The 25,633-nt window shown below is 36.1% G+C and overlaps 2 protein-coding genes across 3 annotated transcripts in view; one reads left to right on the top strand and one right to left on the bottom strand.

Annotated features, from left to right (window-relative positions):
• The window catches only part of map7a (microtubule-associated protein 7a), a 16,809-nt gene extending 2,425 nt beyond the window's left edge, over positions 1-14,384 (top strand). Inside the window, exons 2-16 of one of the 2 annotated variants that reach the window (XM_082143149.1) lie at positions 2,479-2,739; positions 5,997-6,110; positions 6,320-6,394; positions 6,479-6,642; positions 9,052-9,157; positions 9,289-9,402; positions 9,608-9,732; positions 9,853-9,968; positions 10,635-10,855; positions 11,901-12,057; positions 12,206-12,377; positions 12,723-12,824; positions 13,290-13,340; positions 13,418-13,610; positions 13,865-14,384. In XM_082143149.1, coding sequence (XP_081999275.1) covers positions 2,607-2,739; positions 5,997-6,110; positions 6,320-6,394; positions 6,479-6,642; positions 9,052-9,157; positions 9,289-9,402; positions 9,608-9,732; positions 9,853-9,968; positions 10,635-10,855; positions 11,901-12,057; positions 12,206-12,377; positions 12,723-12,824; positions 13,290-13,340; positions 13,418-13,610; positions 13,865-13,875 — 1,854 coding nt within the window. In that variant the 5' untranslated portion in view covers positions 2,479-2,606 and the 3' untranslated portion in view covers positions 13,876-14,384. The remainder of the gene's footprint in view (positions 1-2,478; positions 2,740-5,996; positions 6,111-6,319; positions 6,395-6,478; positions 6,643-9,051; positions 9,158-9,288; positions 9,403-9,607; positions 9,733-9,852; positions 9,969-10,634; positions 10,856-11,900; positions 12,058-12,205; positions 12,378-12,722; positions 12,825-13,289; positions 13,341-13,417; positions 13,611-13,864) is intronic. The other variant, XM_082143150.1, reaches the window with a different exon arrangement.
• A 5,261-nt stretch (positions 14,385-19,645) lies between these two features.
• Positions 19,646-25,633, bottom strand: part of clmna (calmin a) — a 28,016-nt gene continuing 22,028 nt past the window's right edge. Inside the window, exons 10-13 of the mRNA XM_082143145.1 lie at positions 24,464-24,627; positions 24,014-24,092; positions 23,302-23,360; positions 19,646-21,260 (exon numbers count right to left, since the gene is read on the bottom strand). Of these exons, the coding sequence (XP_081999271.1) occupies positions 21,095-21,260; positions 23,302-23,360; positions 24,014-24,092; positions 24,464-24,627 (468 nt within the window). The 3' untranslated portion in view covers positions 19,646-21,094. The remainder of the gene's footprint in view (positions 21,261-23,301; positions 23,361-24,013; positions 24,093-24,463; positions 24,628-25,633) is intronic.

The raw sequence follows: 25,633 nt of genomic DNA on the forward strand, positions 1-25,633 counted from the left end.
ACTCAAAATAAATTGATTGTTTATCAAATCACAAATGAAATACGATATGTACAGAATATTACTGTAAACATCTGTATGAATTGTCATCAGAAGTCTTACCATTCAGACATCCGGAGAATCTGACAAACCTAGAAGTGCCGCCACCCTGGAAAGGCTCACCTAACCTGATTATAATCGCAAACTAGTCTCTGTGCGGGTATGCTGTTAATGTAACCAACCAGAAATTTGCATTTACACAAATTAAAGATATGTACTTTGAACCTTGTGAACCTTTTAAAATAACTCTTTTGACTCTGACGCATGTTCCAGATAAATCTAACTTACATATGATGTAATGTTATGTTACGTTATATATGAAACCGAGGCTAGCTGTCACAATGACTATACAGTATCTCAGTAACCCTAAGGTTTACTGAAAAAACGGTAACACTTTACAATAAGGTTTCATTTGTTAACGTATTAACTAAAATGAACTAACCATGAGCAATACATGTGTTACTGTATTTGTTTATCTTTGTTAATGTTAAAACATAGTTGTTTGTTCATGTGCATTAACTAATGTTAACAAATACAACTTTTGATTTTAATAATGTATTAGCAAATGCTGAAATTAGCATCAACAAAGAATAATAAATGCTGTAGAAGTGCAGTTCATTATTAGTTCATGTTAACTAATGTAGTAAACTAATGAAACCTTATTGTAAAGTTTTACCAAAAAACTCAACTGTATAATATAAAAAAGTTGTATAAAATTATAAATATTTTAAATGTAATATTTATTAAATATAATATTTTTACACATAAATAATTTGATACATAGTGATATCCAATGTAAAATGTAAGTATTTAATAGTTTTTTGGTAATTGAAATAAAGCTGAAATAAAATAAATATTAGATGAAAATGTAAACTTAAAATTAAAACAAAAATTTGAGATATTGCCTTGGCAACTACGAAGTACTAAAATGACTCAAAGCTAAAAAATACACAAATAAAGGCTATATATAAATATTAAAAAAGCTAAAACTAATGAAAACGGCAAAAGCACATAATATTACTTAAATCAAATTAAAACAAAAACATTTAAAATATGAATAAATACTATAGTGTTAAAAACACTTAAGATTGGTTCCACAGACAGGGCTTAGATTAAGCAAGGATTAAGCTTCAGTTAAATTACAACATTTAAGCAGCTTTTTAAAAATATGCCTTAGAAAAAAAAAATATATGAGAATAAAACAATGGCAGTGACATTTTAAAATATATCAGTGAAAGTTGCTTTCAGTTAAAACAGCTCAAACATGCACTTTAGTCTGGGACTAGACTTGAGCCTTGTCTGTGAAATCGGACAAGAATGTCTTGATATACATTTTGTGCCGTTTCATGAATTGTTTTACAGTTTAAAGTTTACGGAAACGCCTCTAGCAGGATATTTAATGGCGAGTTTCTATTGTGACAACATGCCCCGCCCCAGAACTGATTTAAACCAATTTATGTTCAATAAACTGTTTTTTTTTTTCTATGCAATAATGGTAGGAATTTTAAACCGCTTTTTTTGTAGCCAAACAAAGGTTTTTGTACAGCAATTGAATTTATATGGGATAAACAGTGATGAAAAGTGTGACAACCTACTAAGCCTTTTGTCTCCACTACATGCTTGAGTGGTGTGTGTCTTGAAGGTTCAAAACTGAGTGCTGAAAGGGTGATTTATGAGTTCACCCGACCCATTCCTCAAGGGCGAATGTCCCAAAACATGAACTGCAAGTTGGATTGGATAGAAAGTTTTTGCTAAAAGAAGACTAATGCACTATAATACAAGAGAACTATTACTGTACATAAAACCACCAATATGGAATCACAGTTATTACTGACAGTGAACGCATTACGTCATCTTTCTGTCTGAGAGCAGATCCTCAAGCATTATGGGATGTCCAAGATACAGGACAAGAACTTTCCCCATTAATCTGATCTGTGACTGGTTGTATATTTTATGTTACAAGTCACTAATCCTTGTTCAGACTGAAATCACGTTTTCTTTGCAGGGCTGCACAGTCTGCTGCTATTTCTGGACACTGGCATGCAATGTCATGCCTCCGTTCAGTCTCACAATTTTGCATATCACGATCACCAAGGCAACACTTAGAATCTTATTTGTTGTGTTGTGAATATTTCATCCTTGCTGCAGCTGCTTGCATGCTACCAATGTGACCAGGCAATGCAATGCAAGGGGCCTCTATGGATTTTTTAAAGAGAAACACACTTTCAATAATCACCAGCTGGATGGGTTTCTTTTGTCAGAGGATGGCACATGTGCACTCTGTACATGCGTATGCTTGAGTTTGCTTGCTGTGCATGTGTGCTGGACACAGCCCAGACAGGAGCAGATCAGCTGCTCACACAATTTCCCTCAGGAAGAATTTCTGTCTCATACTCGGTCTCTCTCTCGCTCTCTCTCTCTCTCTCTCTCTCTCTCTACCAGTCTATTCCCTGTTAGGGATGCACTGACAAGCGGTTAGCTGGAGTGGAAGATTTCTGCACAGGGAACACAGATGCGCTGCATGTATTAGACGAACACACACAGACTCACAGGAGCTTTGAAACAGAAAGATGCCAGCTCATCTGAGCCTGGCGGAGCAGGAACGGGAGTGGAGGAAGACGGGAAGAACGGCAGAGCTGGGTCTCGCTGCGATCGCAGAGAAAGGACAGCTGAAGATGTACGACACTGCGAGGAAACGGAAAGGTCGGTGAGAAGCAGCGATAAATATGACATTCATTCTCGTCATAAACTGCTATTCTGGTTCACATTTAATGCATCTGCTAATTCAGGGTCCAAAATAAACTGCGTACAACTTTGACTGGGCATATGTATCCTAAAATTCTGTGTACAAACATGGACTGTATAAGCCATAAAAACATAAAACCGTTACCCATCTAAATGTTTACAGTGTGTACTAAATTACAAGGTATTTCTTCATGGCTAGCTCAGATAGTGACGTATTAAGAATATGTGTGTATGTGTGTGTGATGAGGCTAGCTGAGCTAAAGGTGTTTATAAGGGTCTTGCGTCACATGTTAGATGTTCTATTATGTAAGGTGCCCCAATGACAGGTACATCTGCTTTAATTTTCTTAGAGCAACTGACTAAAATATTCATGCATGCAAATTCAGCAGTTCTGAATGCATCGTACTCCACACTTCGACCCTCGATGTCACTGTTGTGGTGCTATGAAGTGTTAAGTTCACCTCAAGAGTTCACTGTTAACGCTTCAGTCAGGCGCTGAATTTGTTGTTCTACACAGCAACAGTAAAACAAATGTTGCCTTTGTAATGGTGTACAGGCTTTGGGCTGTCTTGATTCATAGGACAGTCAAAACTGGCACGAGACAGGTCTCATGTTCATCTTTATATCTGCCTTTTGGCCCACAAGTTTTGTTTACAAAGGTGTTTTTAAAGACACTGCTGTGATAGAGAGAGGTCTGCATAGTATGGTAGGCCAAGCATGTATTTGCTTTAATACACTAATCGGTTAAATATAAAGGATTATCACATTAAACAACTCTAAATTATCTTTTTTTATCCCCAGGTTAAGGACACTTTTCTGGCTAAAGCAATGTTTAATACTAGTAAAGCACCGCTTTTAACCCTGGGTTTGTCTCAGTTACGAAACCGGATGCCAAAGATATGCAGTATGAAAACTTGAACAATATAACCCTGTGTTAAAAAGCCTTTTTTGTATGTGGCTAAAATGGTTCAAGATATATTTATTAGCTAACACCATGTTTTTCTTCATTATTTTGTGGTTCGGTAAGATTCCTTAATGTTTTTGAAAGAAGCCTCTTATGCTCACCAAGGATGCATTTATTTGATTTAAAAAAAAAAAAAAAAGTTTTCTATTTAAATGTATTTTAAAATTTTAATTTATTCTTGTGATGTAAAGCTGCATTTTCAGCATCATTACTCCAGTCTTCAGTGTCACATGATCCTTCAGAAATCATTCTAATATACCAATTTGCTACTCAAGAAGCATTTCTTATTATCAATGTTGAAAACAGTTGTGCTGCTCAATATTTTTGTGGACAACTGTTCAAAGAATCCTGAGAAAATGCACCAAGTTCAAAAGAACAGCATTTATTTGAAATAGAAATCTTTCGTAACATTATAAATGTCTTACTGCCACTTTTAAATCAATTTAATGCATCTTTGCTGAAGTCTTAAAGGGATAGTTCACCCAAAAATGAAAATTCTGTCATCATTTACTTACCCTCAAGTTGTTTCAAACTTGTATGAATTTCTTTTTTCTGCTGAACACAAAAGAAGATATTTTGAAAAATGTCGGTAACCAAACAGTTGATGGACCCCAATGACTTCCATAGTAGGAAAAAAAAAATACTATGGAAGTCAATGGTGTCCATCAACCCCCACCCCCAAATCCTTCTTGTCGGTTATTGGCTGGAACAGTTTGTTATGTTTCGTGGTGCAGGTTAGTCCAGTTTTCTTGCCGTTTGTGGAGCCTGGGGTGTCTACAGAGACCGCGTTTTTTTTTTACAGTGTGTTCAGGGGACAGGCAGCTAGCGGATAGTGAGGAGATGTTTGCTGTATGTGACAAAAAATGTTTTGGCCTAAAAAACGCGTGACATCGCTTAGAGCACCTTTCATTTCTTTACAAATCCTACTGACCACACTCATGAGACAACGCGATTGGTGCAAATCTGAATAACAATTATGAAACCAATACATATGTCACTCAAATGTTTGAATTAACATAATTGTGAGCTTGTTTGAAGAATTAGAATTTTGAAGATAAGATAGAGATCACCATGAAGGCTTCCACTATGCCAGTGGTTCCCAAACTGGGGTACGCGAGGTGACAAAGGGGATACGTGAGCAAAATGCTGAGTTTTGCCGTTCATTTAATTCCACCCCACCTTAAAATAACATTAAAACCGAACATGTAGTTCTAACAGGCAAAATAGTGCCGTAAAAGGTCAAACACATGACATCCAATCAAATTACCTCATCTTTTGCAGTCAAAACTGACTGCATCCACACAAACAGTGTGCATATGATAGGTTGCGTGCAGATTATGCTGCCTTATCAAATTGCACTGCATCACTGCCGTTCTCGACAATGTACCTTTGTAAAAGTGGGTATTTAGCACTTACTACCATGAAGCACAAATATAGACACAGACTGCATAGAGATCGATTTAGACAAACTCTCCTTAATACAAAAACATACCCTTTGTGAGTTCTTGTTTTGAATTGTTGATAAGTTATGAGCAAGAATGCAATTTTTCACAAATATCCACATGATTGCAAATGGTTTAATACAACAGTTCAACACAGTATTATCAATATAGTTTGCTCTATTTTGCATGAGATAATAGTTCCAACGAAAGCCACAGCAGAACTGTTGCGAGTGTCCAAGCAACACACAGCAGTGTTTCGTTAGTGAACCGATCTGCGGCTTTGAACGAATCGGGAGAGTCAATGATTCAATGACTGATTCATAAATACAGCCACTTGCTTCCTTACTGAATGAATGAATGACTATATGGCTCACTCATTAAGACAGTGACAATGCCACCTACTGGCAGTTTCAGTTTAATATTTAAAAGTATCACTTTGTTTTGATTCTTGCATATTTCTCTATTGATTTTAAAAAATTTAAATCATTATTTTATATAGGTAAAAAATCCACCTGAAAACAATTTAAGGGGGCAAATATTGTCCATTAATGGAAGGATGTTAAATGCCTCAGGGGGTACGCCACTAAAAAGTTTGGGAACCAAGCATTCAGCAAAGCATTCCTCACTCTTGTTATGTTGTAAATCATAACATCCCTTAACTTCTAAACTGCCAGTCTGCTTTTCAAACTGGGTTGGAAAGTCTGGTGAATTTTTAGAGATGAAAAAAACAAAGATTTTTATGTTTGGTGTTTACATACATCTATTTTTCTAAATACTAAACAAATAGCCTGTTTTTGTTCCCCCCCCAGATTCCAGATCTGATGTGAAACCCACAGCCCTGGAGCAGAAAAGCAAAGCATGTGCTCCACAGCACATTAAATCAGCACAGATTAATATCCATAAACGAAACGGAAATAATACAGGTCTGAAATAGCTAATATTGATCCATCAATTTAACTTGCGTTTTCCTTTCTCAAACCCTTCAATTTCCTGATACTGCTGCCATAGTCAATAAAGAAAAGTCTTTGAAGCTGGATCTTTTCTGAGCTCTTCCCAGCAGCTTATTTATACCAACATATTATATTATAATATGTGGGATAAAACATTTATAATGGATTTTTTTGTCATTTAGAGTCAAATGCGAAAAAAGTGGACGAGAGACTGCGATTGGCCCGGGAACGGAGAGAGGTGTACCAAAAACAGCTGGGTATTTTCCTTACTCTCAACATATAACATCATTACCAACTGAAGAACAAACAGAAAGACAGACTTCTCTTTTTGTGAACTGTAGCGCTGCGCGAGAATGGCTGGCTGATGAGGGAGGAGCGGGCCAAGCAGTTTTACGAGAAACACCTGGAGGAGCGACGAAAGAAGTTGGAGGAGCAGCGACAAAGAGAGGAAAGGAGGAGGGTGGCGGTCGAGGAGAAACGCAGACAGAGGATCAAAGAAGAAAGAGTGAGTTTGTGCATGCCATGAGATAAATTGTGACCGATGCTTGGTAGGAGAGATTTTCTTCGTATAGCTTATATATGCTACCAATATACACGTTTTACAGATCGGTAATATTTTTTAAATCAACAGCCCTAAAATAAATAAATATAAATAAATAAATAGATTTTATGCGATAATTTAATTACTATTATTGTGGAAACCATGATGATACCATTCAAACATTTGTGGTAAGATTAAACAAAGAGAGAAAGTAATACCTTTATTAATCAAGCATGCATTAAATTGATCAAAAGGGACAGTGAAGACATTTATAACGTTGCAAAAGATTTCCATTTAAAAAATACTTTAATACATTTAATAAATGTTGTTAATTGGACTTTCTATTAATAAAAGAATCCAGAAAAATAAAATGCATTATGGTTTCCACAACAATTTTAAACACTGATAATAATCAGAAATGTTTCTTGAGCAGCAAATCAGCATATTGTTATGATTTGTGAAGGATCATGTGACACTGAAGACTGGAGTAATGATGCTGAAAATTCAGCTTTGTCATCAGAGGAATAAATACATTTTAAAATATATTCATATAGCAAACAGCTATTTTAATTTGTAATAAAAATGTCACAATATTACAGTTTTTACTGTATTTTTGATTAAATAAATGCAGCCTTGGTGAGCAGAAGATACTTCTTTGAAAAACATTAAAAGGCTGTCAATTAGCACTGCATTATTCATATACTTTGTCAATAAATACCTTGAGATGGCTTGAAAAACACACAAACCCTATATTGTCGAAATCGTGTGTTTGTCTTCAAGTTTCAGTCAAAACGTTTCTGCTTTTTATTCGGCTGCTGCTTTAACAAATAGCTGGATGTCTTTATCCATATTAAGGATTTCCTGGAATGTCATAAGTTATTACTTCTATGAATCCGTTTTGAACTTTCTGTGAGAGAGCGTCCTCCGGCTTCGAAGCAGAGAGTTGGCGCTCCATAATGTTCAGATTGCCTCGTTTTAAACGACAGGTCATGCATTGACTATCTTGTCTCTGAGAATTTAAATCTAGATTTATCCACATTGTCCTCTATGTGAACACACTTGTCTGAAAAAAGTGCCTATAATACAGTTAGAATGCCCCTAAAATTAAAGATGTCAGGGCAAAAATTCCCCCTGTATGAGTTTGTCGTCAGATTTTTATATCATGATATGTTAAGCAATATCACACGAGTGCAGTTTTTGTCCCGAATAGCACGAGTGCAAATTATTAATTTTACTCAACAGTTCAATAAATAAGAAGTTAATATTGTGTTCATAAAGAGAGCCACTTACTTTATTCCTGAATGAATCAGCCGTTTCAAAAAATTGAATTAATGAATGACGCAATGACTCATTTAGACATTTACCTCCACCTGCTGGCAGTTTTAGTTTCTTAAGAGTATTTCATCAAAAAATAAAATAAAATAAAAAACCCCATTAAAGGTTAGCCTGGAAATCTAGACCCAAATCTGAAAGATTAAGGGTCTGGCATCGACTAATGAAAATCGCCCAGCTCGAGGGGCGGCACCAAGCATGCATTTGAAAATCTCATTGCATGCAATTGGATAACACTACGACCAATCACAACAATAAGCCCCATACGCTTAGCTACCAGCGGAGCTAACTGGCAGATTAGACTTTTGCCGTATCCGGTCGGCAAAACAGCAAAAACGTCCTTCTTGCAAAGGAAGGATTAGAGCGCCGTCTTCTGTTCCTCTTTTAGATAAAAAGCCAAGTCTAACTCATTCATTGTAGCGGCCAAAGCCGTTTCAAACAACTGGTGTTCATCCATAGCCATCTTGCAATGTTTACTAATGACTTCGGCGTCACAGCGCTGTCGTCATCTGTTTAGCTCGCCTATGGCCCGCCTATATCAGATAACCCGATGTGATTGGTGCAGCTCGGATACAAGGGCATATTTAATGCGCATCATTACTTGACGCCAGAGTAAACTCGCTGAGCAAATTCAATTTTTGCTCTCGCAAGAACTCTGGATTTCCAGGGTAATTAAAGGTATAGTTCACCCAAAAAATGTAATTCTGTCATTTACTCGCTTGACAGCCCATATATTTTTGGTAATAATATACATGCATACATATACACACACACACACAGACATTATTTAAATAAGGGTAAAAGCGTCTGCTTAATGCATAAATGTATGCATGTATGTATATAGATCAAAAGGTTTTTAAGCTCATAAATTAAGCGAAGTGTCCACATTTTTGATTGGTAGTAGTGTATATCATCAGTTTCATACACACTGTAGCAATGACTGCAGCAACGATGATGAAAAATTGCTCTTGAGATTTTGCAACCATGATTAAAAACATATGGAGCATGGAATCATGGGAGTGTTTTCATCCCATGTTTTAGGAGCGTTTTGAGTCTGTGGTGCGGAAGACGATGGAAAAAAGTCAGAAGGCCAAACAGAAACCTGGCCACTGCTCACGAAGGGTCACCAAGAACGAAAACAAAAATGGTGAATATCTCAATGCATGATTCAAAATGCAGTAACTGGCACTAAAACTGTCTTCTAGCCTCGCATCTATTTTCCCCAACTCCCTCTCTGACCACTTCCTGTTGGTCGCTGTGCTTTCTGCTCTTCTCTAGCTAAACACCGCTCTCTTAGTCAGTGGGAGATTGACCTTGTCCGTCGTCTTCAGACCCCTACCGTCTCTTATCTAGCCAGAAGCAAGAGTGCTGTGTGTCTGTCACGAGACACAGGTATCACTTTAGAGTGACAAACTGCATCTTTCATTCAGATGTTTAAAGTGAAAACCAAAGTATGCAGCTTTGTGTAATAAATATAAACTTTCTGTTTTCCTCTCCTGCTCATTGCTTCACCTGATTTCTCTGTACTCATTCATCCTTATCTTACACAAAAAAAAAATATATACATCTTCAGTTGTTCATGTTTGTCGTCGTTCAGCCTCATGTCATACCATGAACTCCAGCACCATGCGAAAGCCAAAGGTGCATTGTGGGAAAGTGCCAAGCAGGCCTGCAAGCTCAAGTCCAAAAGTCACCATCCGCAGAACCACCAACAGAGAGCTGGTGGGAGTTAGAACTTTTTTTCTTTTTCTTTTTTTTTTTAAATACAACCCCCCCGCAAAAAGTTACTTTGTTGCATGGAGTATTGCATGTAAATGTTTTTTTTTACATATATTATATCAGGTGGCAAAAGGTGATTTTGAGGAACAAGACTTGAAAAAGCCACAACTACAAACAACTGAAATCAAGCCTAAACAGGACACAAACCCACCGGGGCATACTGTCCTTCCAACATCATGGTACTTTTTTTTTTGTTTGTTTTTTGTAATCTTAGACTTAAAGGGATAGGTCACCAAATAATGTACATTTTGTCATCACTTACCCTAAAGTTGTTCCAAACCTGTATGAGTTTCTGTCCTCTGTTGAACACAAAAGAAGATATTTTAAGAATGTTGTTGATCAATCAGTCGAAGGTAACCATTGACTTCTATAGTAGTAAAAGAAAATACTATGGAAGTCAATGGCTACAGTCAACTGTCTGGTGACCAACATTCTTAAAATATCTTTTGTGTTCAAAGGAAGAAATAAACTCATGCAGGTTTGGAACAACATAAGGGGATGTAAATGATGACAATTAATTTTTTTTCTCCTTGTAATATCATTACTGTCTAGGCCAGGGAAACAATTGAGATAATAAAGCTGCACTATATGGAGGTAAATTTCAGTTTCATGTCATTTGTCCTTGCATGTCATGCAGCAGTGGCAAAGCACAACTGACATAAGAAACAACTCCAGCAGCGACAGAGAGGCTAAAGTTGTGTAGTACAGCTTTACAAAGATCTCACTTGTGATTTTATTTTCCTTCAAGAATGAGTAACACTTAACTTTTCTCACACTCAGAAAAATCAAAAAATGATACTGTGGGTAATTTTGACCCATTCTCTTTTTATATAACCATTTCCAAGGCTGCAGAACAGATCGCATGTCAGACACGCCACACTTAAACAAGATAGTTTACCTCCGCTGCCAGAAGAGGAGGATCCAGAACCAGAGTATGAACTCTCCTCCGGTCATCTACAACCTGACAAAACACTTACTCAACAATGTCTGCGAGATAACCAACTCCAGTTGAATCCAGCTGCTAATGGGCCTCTGAATCAACCAGCAGGCTCTCAGATTCCTAATGGTTAGTGAAAGACTCAAACATTTTCCAATGATTTCCACAATTTAATGATATTAATAAATCAGTTTAGAATCTTATGCTGAAATGGTTCTTTGTGTTGGGTATTTAGGTTATTTATTATTAAGGAAGGATTAAAAGATTAATTTGCTGAAATGCATACGAAGGAAGGAAGGAAGGAAGGAAGGAAGGAAGGAAGGAAGGAAGGAAGGAAGGAAGGAAGGAAGGAAGGAAGGAAGGAAGGAAGGATTAAAAGATTAATATGCTGAAGGAAGGAAGGAAGGAAGGAAGGAAGGAAGGAAGGAAGGAAGGAAGGAAGGAAGGAAGGAAGGAAGGAAGGAAGGAAGGAAGGAAGGAAGGAAGGAAGGAAGGATTAAAAGATTAATATGCTGAAGGAAGGAAGGAAGGAAGGAAGGAAGGAAGGAAGGAAGGAAGGAAGGAAGGAAGGATTAAAAGATTAATATGCTGAAGGAAGGAAGGAAGGAAGGAAGGAAGGATTAAAAGATTAATATGCTGAAGGAAGGAAGGATGGAAGGAAGGATTAAAAGATTTTCTGAAGGAAGGAAGGAAGGAAGGAAGGAAGGAAGGAAGGATTAAAAGATTTGCGTGCGGAAGGAAGGATTAAACGATTAATTTGCTGAAGGAAGGAAGGAAAGAAAGATTTGCTGAAGGAAGGAAGGAAGGAAGGATTAAAAGATTAATTTGCTGAAGGAAGGAAGGAAAGAAAGATTTGCTGAAGGAAGGAAGGAAAGAAAGAAAGGAGGATTAAAAGATTAATTTTCTGAAGGAAGGAATATGGATGGATGGGATGTTTTTATTAACAGATTAATTTTGCTGCAGGAAGTGCAGGATTTATTATTTAAACAATAGGCAGATTTATAATTTGTACACTGTGTTGGGAATAGGTTTCAGTATCTTTAACTAATCTTCTTTGGCAGTTCTTGTCTTGAGTTTTAGAAAGTGCTGTTGACACCATAAAAGTGTTTGTGGATATTGTGAAGGTATTTTCAATACCCTGGTGAAATATCTCTCTCCTCTTATTCACTTTCAGGACCAAGTCAGATTGGTGACGGCGCTCAAGTCAGACCAAATACTTGGACTACAGACCCGGAGCAGGCCAGTCGCATACTGGCAGAGAAAAGGAGGCAAGCCCGACTCCAGAGAGAGAAAGAGGAAGAGGAACGCAGACAGAAAGAGGAGACAGAGAGGTATACTTTAGTATTCTTACCTTTCCTCTATCAGTGTAAGATTTATTTTGTGTCTAAGTATTTTAAAGCTTAACTTTTCACGATGACAGATATAAATTCCTGAAGTGGTTTAGGTATCTCAATGAACTTGTGTGTCTCCTCTTTGCAGAAAGAGCAGAGAGGAACTGGCCCGTCGGAGAGCCGAAGAACGAGCCAGCCAGGAGGCAGAGGCCCAGAGACTGGAGGAAGAAAAGAGGAAGAGAGAGGAAGAAGAGCGACTTCAAGCTGAGGAGGAAAACGCTCGCAAACAGAAAGAGGAGGAAAAAAGGCTTCAACAGCAGGTATTACAGCTTTTTCCATTCTCAGTTTAATACGTAGAAAATTATAACGCCATATGAAAAGTGTTCAGTGATTTTAAGGCAGGACTGTCTATTTGTCCAACCGGTGACAGAAGGAGAAACGCTCAGGAAACATGTTGGAAAACAATCATCGTAAAAGACTTTTTGCAAAAATACAAACTTCAGCTTTAAATATAGTGCTTCATATGCTACTCTTACTGACATTACCATTTTATTTGCTTCAGACCATTTTTCCCCCCTTAAAATAAAGCAAGGATCATATCATATTAGATGGATCATCAGCAGAATGAATAAAAATTCCTATAATGCTCCATAATGTGTTCTCAGAGAGAGGAAGAGGCTCGTCAAAGGGTGCTGGCAGAACAGCAGAGACTGGAAAGAGAGAGTCGTTTCCAGAGAGAGGAGGCCGAACGCCAAGAACGGAAAAAGGTATACCTTAGGATACGTCTACTTTTATTCAGCAAGGATGCATGGGATCGATCAAAAGTCACAGTAAAGATATTTATGATGTTAAAAAAAGATTTCTATTTCAAATGAAAAATGCTGTTCTTTAGAACTTTCAATTAATCAAAGAATCCTGGAAAAAGATTCCACAAAAATATTAAGCAGCACAACTGCTTTCAACATTGATGATAATGAGAAATGTTTCTTGATCAGCAAATCATCACATTAGAATGATTTCTGAAGGATCATGTGACACTGAAGACCGGAGTAATGATGCTGAAAATTCAGCTTTGCATCACAGGAATAAATTATTATAAATGAACAATATTACTGTTTTTACTGTACTTTTGATCAAATGCAGCCTTAAGAGACTTCTTTAAAAAAAATAAAAAATGAATAGAATGATATTGTAGTTGTACATATTTGTGCTTTCAAATTTATCCAAATCAGCGCCTGGAACAAATCATGAAAAGAACAAGAAAGACAGACTCTGAAGAAAAGGTAAGCCTATCACTGTCTGGCAGGCTCTTTGTTTATGCCTCATCTAGAAGCCCTGCTCATTTTTTTGTCCCCATTAGAAAACAGCATCGGTGAAGGATAACTTGCCTTGTGAGAATGTGAAGCCTGTAATCAGGCTACCAGGTCCTGGAAAAACGCCAAATCTGGAGCTGAGGGACGAGGAGGATATGCTTCCCACTGTGGCCTTCAAGGAGCGCCGATCCTTCCGCAGTCTTTCTGGCCTGGATGAGATACAAGCCCATCAACAAACTGGTATGCAAATAAATTAATCTGTGGATAACTCTTGAAATCTTCACTTAAATCTAACAAAACTAAATATAACAATTTAATATTATGCAACTCAAGATTAAATTAGGTTTTTCAAGGATTAGATTAAATATTAGTATACTATTAAATGCATGGCACCTGTTTTTATATTATGAGTACATTAGATTTAAATAAATTCACATTTGAATGTTGTCATTCAGTTGGTATACAAAACATAATTTCTCCCCTCCATGCTTCAGAGGTTATTTAACCACCGGACCTGTCATATGATGCCACGACCGTCAGAGCAACTTCAGCAAGCTTGTCTTTCTGAAAAACACAAAAACAACATATGCACATCATTTCCCTGCACTTTAAAAAACCTAACAAGTCACAATTCCTTTCGACAGAACACAGTTCTTTACCTTACTGCCCAATTAAAACAGCCAATTACTGCTTGATTTGCTAGAGTGACATCGTGCATCGCTGAGTAGCCAGATAACTTTGGGTGACTTAATAATAATAATAGTAATAATGACTTAAAGGTACATTACCCACCAAATAAAACTTGAATGCTTCATATTTTAGCTTTAATTTAGTCATATGTTATGTTTTAGTCAGTACGTTTATGGTGTTATGAAGAGAAAGCTTTCTCTTTGAATCTCTGAGCAGTGATGTGATAGGCTTATGGATTTATTTGTCTTATCAGGCACATATAAACAGCACTTCTCTTGCACAAATGCACTACAGTTCAAAAGTTTGGGGTCAGTATCATTTTTTTTTAAAGAATTAAAACTTTTATTCAGCAAGGATGCATTAAAATGACAGTGAAGACTAAGATTGTTACGAAAAAATATGAAAAAAATTATTTTAAATTTTCTAACCAAAGGATCCTGAAAAAAAGTTTCATGATTTCCACAAAATATTAAGCAGCACACTGGTTTTTACCATTGATAACAATAAGAAATGTTTCTTGAGCAGCAAATCAGCATATTAGCATCATTTCTAAAAATTCAGTTTTGCATCAGGAATAAATGACAAGATATTTTAAAACAGAAAAACAGCTGTTTTAAATTATAATCATTTTTACAATATTACTGCTTTTTTTATCAAATAAATGCAGCCTGCATTTGAACAAAAATCTTACTAACCCCAAAATTTTGAATGTTAGCCATATGTGTACAGTATTTCTTTATAACCAGATATCTGTGTATTCATGTAATTAAGGATCTCTCTTTGCAATGCTGCTGTTTTGAGGGTACAAGTGTATACAGAGGTAATTTCCATCTGTCCTTACTGCTGAATAGTGCTTTTGAATCACAGTATTATGCCATACAGGTGAGCTCATGAATTTCCACCGTTTTTGTAGCTGGTTTTGCACTGCTGCTATTTAGCTGTTCCAAATAAGAACATTTCCACCACCCCTTTTTCGCAAATCAAAATGTATGATTATTACGTGCTCGTCTGCCTTATGAACCTTAATATAGTGTGCCGGTACCCGCTGACCTTGTGCAATGATAAAGGCTTATGCAAATAAGGTGTAAAGATGTAAACATTTAATTAATTTTTTTTATTGGTGTAAGTAAATAAGCTTAAAAAAACCAGACTGGTTGTTGGTGTGTTTTTTGACCACAGTCTACAAAAACACTATTAAAATGGAGTAACCATTGGATTTCTCATTGAGGTTTTGCATTAGCTGAAATTATTGGAAGACTGAATGTTCTTGTATCCAAAAAAACACTGTTACATGTTTGGTGAGTGGGCTGCCAGATGGGCAAACGGGAAAAGAAAACCTCAGATGAGAAGAATCCTGGAGAACTGAAGCAAGTCCAGCAGAGAACATGTAGTTCAGTACTGTTAATTGATCCCTACATGGACTGCGAACTAAATAAAAGCTTGATTTACAAAGAACTTTTAGCTTTATAAATAGCCTAATCATTTTTCAGAGGTTCTTAGAAGTTCTTACATTGACTAAATTGTGTTACAAATACATAATCATAAATGTAAATTATTGCGTGAATTTCCAAGAAAAAAAAATCACTCAAGTTAAAAAAATGGAAATGATCTTTTAGTAACATATGTATATATATTTACTTACACACACACATACATACATATGAATTTAGAAGAAATCTACAGATGCAAACAGATGGAGGATACACTCTAAAAAATGTAGTAAATCTGAGTAACTGCATCTGGTACATTAATAAATAAAACTGAGTAGAAATAAGTTAACATTAAACATTAAAAATAACTATTTATAAATTAACTTTTTATTTATGAGTAATTTAACTTTTTTCTTTATAAAATAGTATTCCATACAACCACAAATACATACATGACATTGGCTTTTATTGAAATTTTACTCAATTATTTTGGTAAGTTTAATTCAAACAATCAAGTAAGATTTTCAGAGATTTTATTAAGTTAATAAAGTTAAATATTTCTGTAATATTTACTAAGCCACAGAATATTTTTTAGAGTGTAGTAGGTTTAAAACAAACTCCATCTAAATGTGGATTTTGAAGGTTTTCTGATAACACCAAAATAATTAAAATGATGTAGTGCCTTGTGCAAAAATAAACAAATTATTAGTAAAACACGCCCCTCTGCTTGATGCACTTATTTAGGTTATTCTAAATATATACTTGAAACTAGTAGCATAGAAAATGTTTTCAAAACATGCACATTGTGGAATGGTTTCCTTTGCTGCTCTATAATAGTGAATACTAAGGAGACCATGGTTTCTGTGTGAACTGATTATTTTTTAGACATCTCTTGAAAATGAAACAATTGCGTGAGTTTGAGGAAGATCAAATTAATTTGCTTTTTTAATTAATTTTTTTTAAAGGAAGTCAGAGTTGCGTAAATATATATACTTTTTTGTAAAAAAAAACCAAAAACGTAATTATGAGAAGTGCCCTTTATTTCACTTGAGCCCCTGCCCCTCAAAATGTCTGTGCACGTCCCTGTGTATATATATATATATATATATGTGTATATATATATATATATATATATATATATATATATATATATATATATATATATATATATATATATATATTAAGCACTGTTAATTTAAAAGTAGCTACTAGTCATAAAGGTTGATTACATGTTAGATAATAGTTTATCTAACAAAAATACGATTTGTTCCCCCTAATGCTTAAAAAAAGCAAAATGGGACCGCATTGTAGGCTACCCTATTCCTGGAAAGTGCCAGATATGCAACATAACAGACACTAAACCTCGGGGGATTGAATTTTGCAGCACTTACCAGATTTTGTGGGATTAAAGTGAGTTTTAACAACATTTGGTTGGATCATCCGAGCAAAACCGCGTTAGATGACAAAGGCGTCGTTCTTTGAAGACGACAGTTGAATTCTCAACTAAAGTTCGGCTAATTGGATCACCTGTCCACAGTTACCGCTCGACTGTCAGAGTCGACCAACTGTTTCCTCCTCTATCATTTGTGGTCTCACACATGCAGAATATGAAGTAAGTAAATTATATCGCTTTGTGCTTAGCCAGTAGTTTTATTTGTGTGTATTTACAGCTATATTAATCTGAGGTGTTTCGACAGATTGAGTAGCTCGACATGGACAGAAGATAAGCAAACGTCGATGTTTGAGTCGACCAGCAGGTGACGCTACAAGCAAATAAATTAGGATTTTCCGTTTGTCCAGAGACAAGAGCAAGCACATACCTGCATCCAATTTCCAGCATTTCCTATTAAAAAGTAGTATGTGTATTAATATGTGATATTTTCTTTGCACAACACACACACACACGTAATTTCTTGCCAGTAAATTTTTTGAAGTGGTGGTTTACAAAAATGAAATGTTAAAAGCTTTTCACAACTTTGGTATGTCCAATATAATGAATACAAATAAGTATTGCATTTAAATCATTTTGACCGTAAAATATATTTCAGAAATTTTTCCATGTCCCTGAGGCACTTCACTGAATTTGTACTTAGAAAATATTTAACAAAATGTGCACAGTGTCAATAATGGCAATAATGTAAGTATTTATTTGTGTTACTTTCTTGTGAAAAAATAAATAAAAACAAAATAGATATTTTATAAAAACCAGACTATAAAGTTATGTCCCTCAGTCTGAACTCAACCCTGTCATGCCAACCATTCTACACCCATAATAATTTAGACTCCACTCATGTGACATCATTGACCAGGAATGACATAATTCAGGTCTCTTTACAGTGGTGCAGAAGATGGTATCATATTTTTTATTCATGTTTTTGAGGTCTACTATAGGTCAGGGATGGTACCATCAAGCTTTAACAACTCAACCCCATCACATAAAATTGAGAGTAAAAATGAATCTTTTTCAAAATTGTATTTTAATCCATAAGTCTTCATATACAATGCATTTTTTTTATTTCATTGCTGCCATATACAGTATGTTCTCAGGGTTGAGTTTTTCCACTTCACTTATGAGTCATTTTAATTAGGCTATATATACTGTATATATACGTATATACATATATCGCCAACACTCTTCAAGGAAAGCGGACAAATATATAAAACAACATGGATGCACCCAAGAGCCAAGCAATGGCACATGATAGACTATGCCATCTTTCGTAAGAGAGACATCTGTGATGTAAAAATCACAAAGGCTATGCGTGGGGCAGAATGTTGGACGGACCACCGTTTGGTCAGGACCATCCTGTCACTCCACATTGTCCCCACACACCGTAACAAGCCGAAAGCCATTAGACAAACCTTTGATGTTGCAAAGTTAAGGCAAACAAGGCGATGCGAAGAGTTGACCATCTGGATGAGCAATTGGAGCCTTGGCCCTTGGCCCTCTGACTGGAAGCACAACTGAAAAGTGGAACCAGTTCAAAACAACCGAATTGCCGATACTAAGAACTCTAAGATGTTCTTCAGTGCCATCAAACAAGTATGGACCAGTCAAACCTTGTACCACGCCTCTCCTGTCAGCAGATGGTCTTACATTGCTGAGAGACAAGAACAGCATCAACACGAGATAGAGAGAACACTTTAGCAACCTGCTAAATAGACCCTCGACTGTTGATCCTGATGCCTTGAACCAGATCCCCCAAAGAACTACAGTCCAAGCTCTTGATCTCCCACCAACAATGGACGAGCTCACAAAGGCCATCAAGCAAACCAGCCCAGGTAAAGCCTCTGGAATGGATGGAATCCCAGCAGATATTTAAGTCAAAGTACAAGTCATATAAAACTGTATAGGCTATTGTTCTCACTGGCCTCCTGTATGGATGTGAAACATGGACCTTGTACAGAAGACATCTGAAACAGCTGGAACAGTTCCACATACGCAACCTGAGGTCACTTCTCTGCATCTGCTGGCAAGACCGCAAACCAAACCTCGAGGTCCTGGACAGAGCCGAGACAACCAGCATCGAAGGCAAGATCTTGAAATCTCAGCTTCGATGGACAGGGCATGTCATCCGCATGGATGACAGCAGATTGCCAAAACAGCTCCTATATGGTGAGCTTTGCTCAGGCAAAATATTTGATGTAATGTGTCCACTTAAGAATTGACAAGCATCCTGTGTCAGCCGCATCATCAGCAGCAGAAAGACTGTGTTGTATATGCAGATATGTTGACCCAGAAAGAAGGGCAAAGTATGAGTGAGAGAGAGAGACAGAAAGAAGGGCAAAGTATGAGAGAGAGAGAGAGAGAGAGAGAGAGAGAGAGAATAAAAAAAATATAAAATGTCTCCCTTCAAATCTGTTACAGTTAGTACTTAAATCTGAAAAGAAAAAAAACCCTGAAAATAATAAAAGGTCTTTAATGCCTGAGGAGGGAAAATATGATATGCTGGGGGTTTGATATGTGCCTATATTATGTTTAGTCATTTAAAGATGAAAATTAATCGTATGTAGTTAAAAAAAATTCTACTTGGTTTTTGTCCATTGTGCAAAATCATGGACAGCGAACCTAAAGTATGAATTTTAAGGCTAAACGGCTAGACTAAGGATAAAGACATAAAATTAGGATACAATAAAGCACACAACAGTCGTGACAACCAAAGAATGTATCATTTATTGCACTCCAGTGCATTTTAACATGAAAATTTTACAATTTTCATTACAAAAGCAGGACATAGATTCACTTGGTGACTTTTAAAAATGTTAAAGACAAAAGTTATTTCCCATACACATTCTCATGCAGAAAGTTTGGCTTGTTCACAATTTTGGACATATTTTGTATAGGCGTATAAATGAATCAGGATGCATTAACATTCTGGCTTTGTCAAGAGTTCACTTTAATTTGCTATGATCATGCGACTAGCACTCAGCAGCCAGTGTGCTTGTTCTATATTGTGGAAGTGTACATTTCAGCTTAAAATGTAGGAAATATAAGAAAAAAGCAAAATTTTTACAACATAATTACAAGCCCCACAGGCTCAAATTAAATCCTTCCGTTTAGGGAATTATATCAGACCTGGAAAACCAACTTCTGTGTCAATATAATGTATTTGTGTAAAATGACTAATAAATGTGTCATTATTTTTGTCACTAATATATGGAATTTTTGTGTGCTATTGCATTTTGTAAAATGCATAAAATATATACTTTAAGTGCAGGATTTATTAAAAGAATAGGCAAATTCATAATTTGTTCACTGTGTTGGGAATAGGTTTCTTTTACTGAATCTTTGGCAGTTCTTGTCTTGAGTTTTAAAAAGTGCTGTTGACACCTTAAAAGTGTCTCTTAACTTAGAAAGCCCTATGTGATGTATAAATATAAATGTTGGTGGAACATAATCCTTTATTTGTGCTGAAAGCCTTCATTTTTACAAAAAATAATGCAAAAAAATAAAGGGGTCTATGCAATGCAATCACTTTTTTCAAAAGATACATTCAAAAAACTTGTAGCATAACAGCTTTAAAGCATACCAAAAACCTTCGCTTATTTTATACAAACATTTGCAGCCTTAAAGATGCTTTTTCTTCATATAGTGTACATACAAACAACATAAAAGGCCAAAAAGCACGTTCTTCTGAAGCATTATAAATAATCTATTGTGTAATTGTGTTGCATGTGGACCTGTAATAGTGTGTGTGATTACAAACTGATTACAAAAAACCTTCAACCAAAAAAAAAAAGAAAAAAAAGTATATATATTTGTTTGTGTGGAGATGTGAATGGAAATATGAAAGGCAACAAAGCAGATCGATATGGGCAATTTTCCAGTCTGTTTTATTTACTCATTAAACATTTGGGTCACGGGTCCTGATTCATGTCAAAGGGATAGTTCATAATTTTTTTTTTTTTAAAACACTACAAAAACCATCTGTCATAATTTACTCACCCTCATGTTCCATACAGCACAATAGGGAATGCTTCATCAGAATGTCTGTACTTTCATTTTTTGGGTGAACAATTCCTTTATGTCAGGAAGCTGATCTATAAGAACATGATCTGAGTTGTAGGTGTGAGCATCAATTCTGTTGTATAATAATATTGCAGTCATTCATCTATATTGAAGAGGAGTTTAGGAAGCATCCTTGAGTCAATCTGAGGCAGGACAAGAAGGCAGTACACGAAGAGCCAAGCAGCCAAGAGGATGTAGACAAGGTCGGACAAGGTTGTGTCATATGTGCTTTCCTGACTCACAGCAGTCTTGCTCTCCAAGCTGAAATTAAACAAAAGTGCACACACATAGTATTAGAATTTCAGCCCGTTGCTTTAAAATGCCCCTATTATGTTTTTAGTTTTTTTTCAGAGAATACTTTTCATGTAGTGTGTAATATAGCTACTTGTGAATGTAAAAGGTCTGCAAAGTTTCTAAAATCGAAGTGCACGATAAATTGAGTCATCGTCTCCTAAAAGAACCGATTCTGAACCGTCAGTAATTCTGCTCTCTCTCTCTAATCGCTCTCGCGGTACTTTGATGTCATAAACCGATCGGTCTGTGCAACGCCGGTTCAAGTTGAAGAAGCCTATACTCTGTAAGTGGTGGACCAATCACAACAGACTGGATCATCTGCCCAATTAGAGCAGACCGAATCCTTTATCAAAATGTTTCAGACACTTTAAAGGGATAGTTCACCCAAAAATGAAAATTCTGTCATCATTTACTCACCCTCAAGTTGTTTCAAACCTGTATGAATTTCTTTTTTCTGCTGAACACAAAAGAAGATATTTTGAAAAATGTCTGTAACCAAACAGTTGATGGACACCATTGACTTCCATAGTATTTTTTTTTTCCTACTATGGAAGTCATTGGGGTCCATCAACTGTTTGGTTACCGACATTTTTCAAAATATCTTCTTTTGTGTTCAGCAGAAAAAAGAAATTCATACAGGTTTGAAACAACTTGAGGGTGAGAAAATGATGACAGAATTTTCATTTTTGGGTGAACTATCCCTTTAAGAAAAAAGGATATGCTGCAACGTATATAATGAGAAAATGAAAGTGTTTTTTGACCTTGGATGCCTGTAAACTTGTAGTTAGACCTTTAAAATAACATAATAGGGGCACTTTAAATACCCTATGAAATCAGTTTTGTTTAGTCTGTTTCTGTTAGCTTTGATGCTAATCTATATGTTGGAGTATTCCTGAAAGTTGACTAAATGAACCTTTTGCAGATATACACATTTAAAATGTACAGTCTCTCTCTTCCAAGAAAACTAATCAAAAATGTATATGAATCATCTTGCACTGTGGTTTAAATAAGAAACATGTCAACAATGGAGGCAAACGATTGTCAAGTGACTTCATGGTGTGTTGAAAATGAAACTTAAAGGAGTCATGACATGAGAAATCAAATTTGCCTTGGTCTTTTGACATTTAAGAGGTCTTTGTACCGTTAAATCATCCTGCAAGTTTCAGAGGATAAAACGTCCTCCTCATTATAAACAAAGCATTTATTCAATCAAGCTCATATGGATGTCGGGGGATTAGTGACGTCACACGGGCAAATGCATTTGCATATGCCTGCCTCCAGAGCAAGACATCGACGAATAGTTTTACATCATCAAAACGTAGGCCCCGCCCACTGACGTTTAGTCACTTAACGGCTAACACTTGTCTACACCGCATGCGGGCGTCGCGTCAAAAGCAAATATAACCCATTATAAACACTGACGCTGTCTACACTGGATAGTATACAGATCCCTGTTCACTTTAGAAGCGTCAAGGAACACTCGTTTTGATGCGTCCTATTTAAACAGCTCATTTCCGTCTCTGTACAGACTTGATACCAGTGTCAGGAAACAAGTGAATGGTTTATTTTTAATGGCGTCCTGGATCGCGTCTGAGGTTTACATGTTTGTTCAGAGAATTGTTTTGTAAACGAGGCACAGTTTAGTTGACAAAAGAAACTTTTGTTGACAGATGAAGCAGTCAGCTGTATTGGATCCGACAGCTTCTGCATTGCAAATCTTAAGCAAATCTGTAAATGAGATTTCCACATACTGTATATATGTTTTTTATTTTGTAAAAACATTACAAGTAAACCTCAAGGAACATTTTAAAATAATAAAAACTCCATGTCATGACCCCTTTAAGTCAAGTAAAAGTAAAGAAATCTTATGATGTAAGATAACAGTACATTTCCGTGCAAAAAAAAAAAGTGTCAGGAATGTTAGTGTGTGTCTCAAAACAGTGTGCTTTGTATGGAGTATGGGCACTGGGCACCCACTGGCAGAAACACAAATCGGCGCCTATGTTACCTTTTATTTATGATGGTACTGTCCATTTTGCTGCAGTCTAAGGCTTTCCCATTTTGTCCCTATTAAAAAGAAACCAACAGATTGGTGAAATTAAAAAAGTGAAGTCAATATATCTAATACCAGAGAAAAGGCTGTCAGCCTTTATAAATGTTAATAATGTGGACACCTAAGATGAGATAATTATTACACTATTGTTCCAAAATTTGGGGTCGGTAAGAAGTTTTTGAAAGACGTCTCTTATGCTAACCAAGGCTGCATTTATTTGATAAAACATTCAGTAAGAACAGTAAGATTGTGAAATATTATTGCAATTTCAATGTTGATGTGTTTTCTATTTTAATGTATTTTACAATGTAATTTATTTCCGTGATGACAAAGCTGAATTTTCAGCTTTATTACTCCAGTCTTCAGAGTCACATGATCCTTGATGATGATGATTTGGTGCACAAAAACATTTCTTATTTTTATCATGTTGATGAATAGAAACTTCAACAGAACAACATTTATTTGAAATAGAAATCTTTTATAACTTTATCAATGTCTTTACTGTCATTTCTGATCGATGTAATGCATCCATTCTGAATAAAAGTATACATTTCTTAAAATAAAATAAAAATGAAAAATCATACTGACCCCAAACTTTTGCATGGTAGTGTTTATCATAACATATACTTGGGTTGATTCGGGGGCACAATCAAGAACATTAGCAAACCTTTGATTCGCTGGTGTCAGCGACCCTTCTCAAATGTATAGTAGTCAAAGGTTGGCTTGCATCCGTCACCACTTCGTCCCTTTTAAGAGCATGATACATTTGTTATGGTTGATAAAACACACATTTCATATGCCTCACTGAACTCTTATATGGACCGAAGTTACAATTAAGCTCATTTATTCATGACAGACTGAATCCCGTCCAATCAGCTGTACTGGAAAACGCACATTTTTATACAGTAACACAACATGCTATGAGATCAAAAATGTTTGCATCATTCATCTAAAATGGATATGACCTGTTCACCAAAAGTCAACCAAAGTTTTCAAAACTAAACAAGTACATTTAAGGCAATTTGCAATGGTTCTAAGAGGTTTATGAGGTCACATCCTTCAGAAAACAGAACGCACCCCTGTGGCACAGACTGTGTCTCTATTAATAGAGCCGTACCTCAGAGCCCCAGTGTTTTCTCTGGCACCAGCGCTGGGCAGGTCCTCATCTGTCTTAATGAGCTCACAATGCTCAGCTGGTGAATCAGGCTCCACCGCACCCCATTCTCCTGGGTGCCTGTCAAACAGGCTTTGCTCCTGGAGATGCAAAGATCCCACTCTGTCCTAAATGGACACATGCAGAATGGAGTGAATTTATAATGCAAGATTAAAGTTCAATATCCAGAATACAGACTCAAGCAATTTAATATTCACTCTGGTAACATTATCACTGTGATGACCATTCTTGCACAAGTATACTGAAGGCCATACAAATAATACAAGGATACATTAAAATGATCAAAAGTGACAGTAAAGACATTTATAATGTTTCAAAAGATTTGTATTTCACATAAATGCTGCCCTTTTGAATATCTATTATCTATCACGGTTTCAACAAAAATGTTAAGTAGCACAACTGTTTTCAACAGTGAAAATAATAAGAAATGTTTCTTGATCAGCATATTAAAGTGATTTCTGAAGGATCATGTGACACTGAAGACTGGAGTAATGATGCTGAAAATTCAGCTTTGCCATCAGAGGATTAAATTACATTTTCAAATGTATTAAAATAAAAAATAAAAACAGTAATTTTAAATCGTAATAATATTTTACTCTATTACTTTTTACTGTATTTTTGACCACATAAATGCAGCCTTGGTGAGCGTTTCTTCCAAAAACAGTCTGTGTGAATATGACAGAATCTCAAGCACTATTGTTTTCCCGTTTGGTCTTTTTACCACTCTTTTTAAAAGGTCAACTGAAAAAAAAGGCGAGTGAATAGGGAAATTGCATGAACCTGACTCAAACTCACACTGCCTCAGCATGTGTCAAGCTCCAAGAAAGCCAAAATACTTTTTTTTCCCCTTATCTAATGGTTTTACGGAGAGTGGATGACTCTGCTACTGAACCCAGCTCTTCAGAGAGCTGATCTACATACTGGTTATGTGAGGGGACTGAACTTGTATTTCATAGTTCATCTTAACTATCAATCTTTAATCATGAATGGAAATTGTGCTAGAGAATGAAAACAGGATTATTTCTTCTGGCTCTGAATACTTGGGCTATACTCACAGGACTCAATAGCAACTGTAATAGATCATTAAAAAAAAGGATCATTTTGAGAAATGCG

The sequence above is a fragment of the Leuciscus leuciscus genome (assembly GCF_965113295.1).
Source record: "Leuciscus leuciscus genome assembly, chromosome: 17".
NCBI lineage: Eukaryota > Metazoa > Chordata > Actinopteri > Cypriniformes > Leuciscidae > Leuciscus > Leuciscus leuciscus.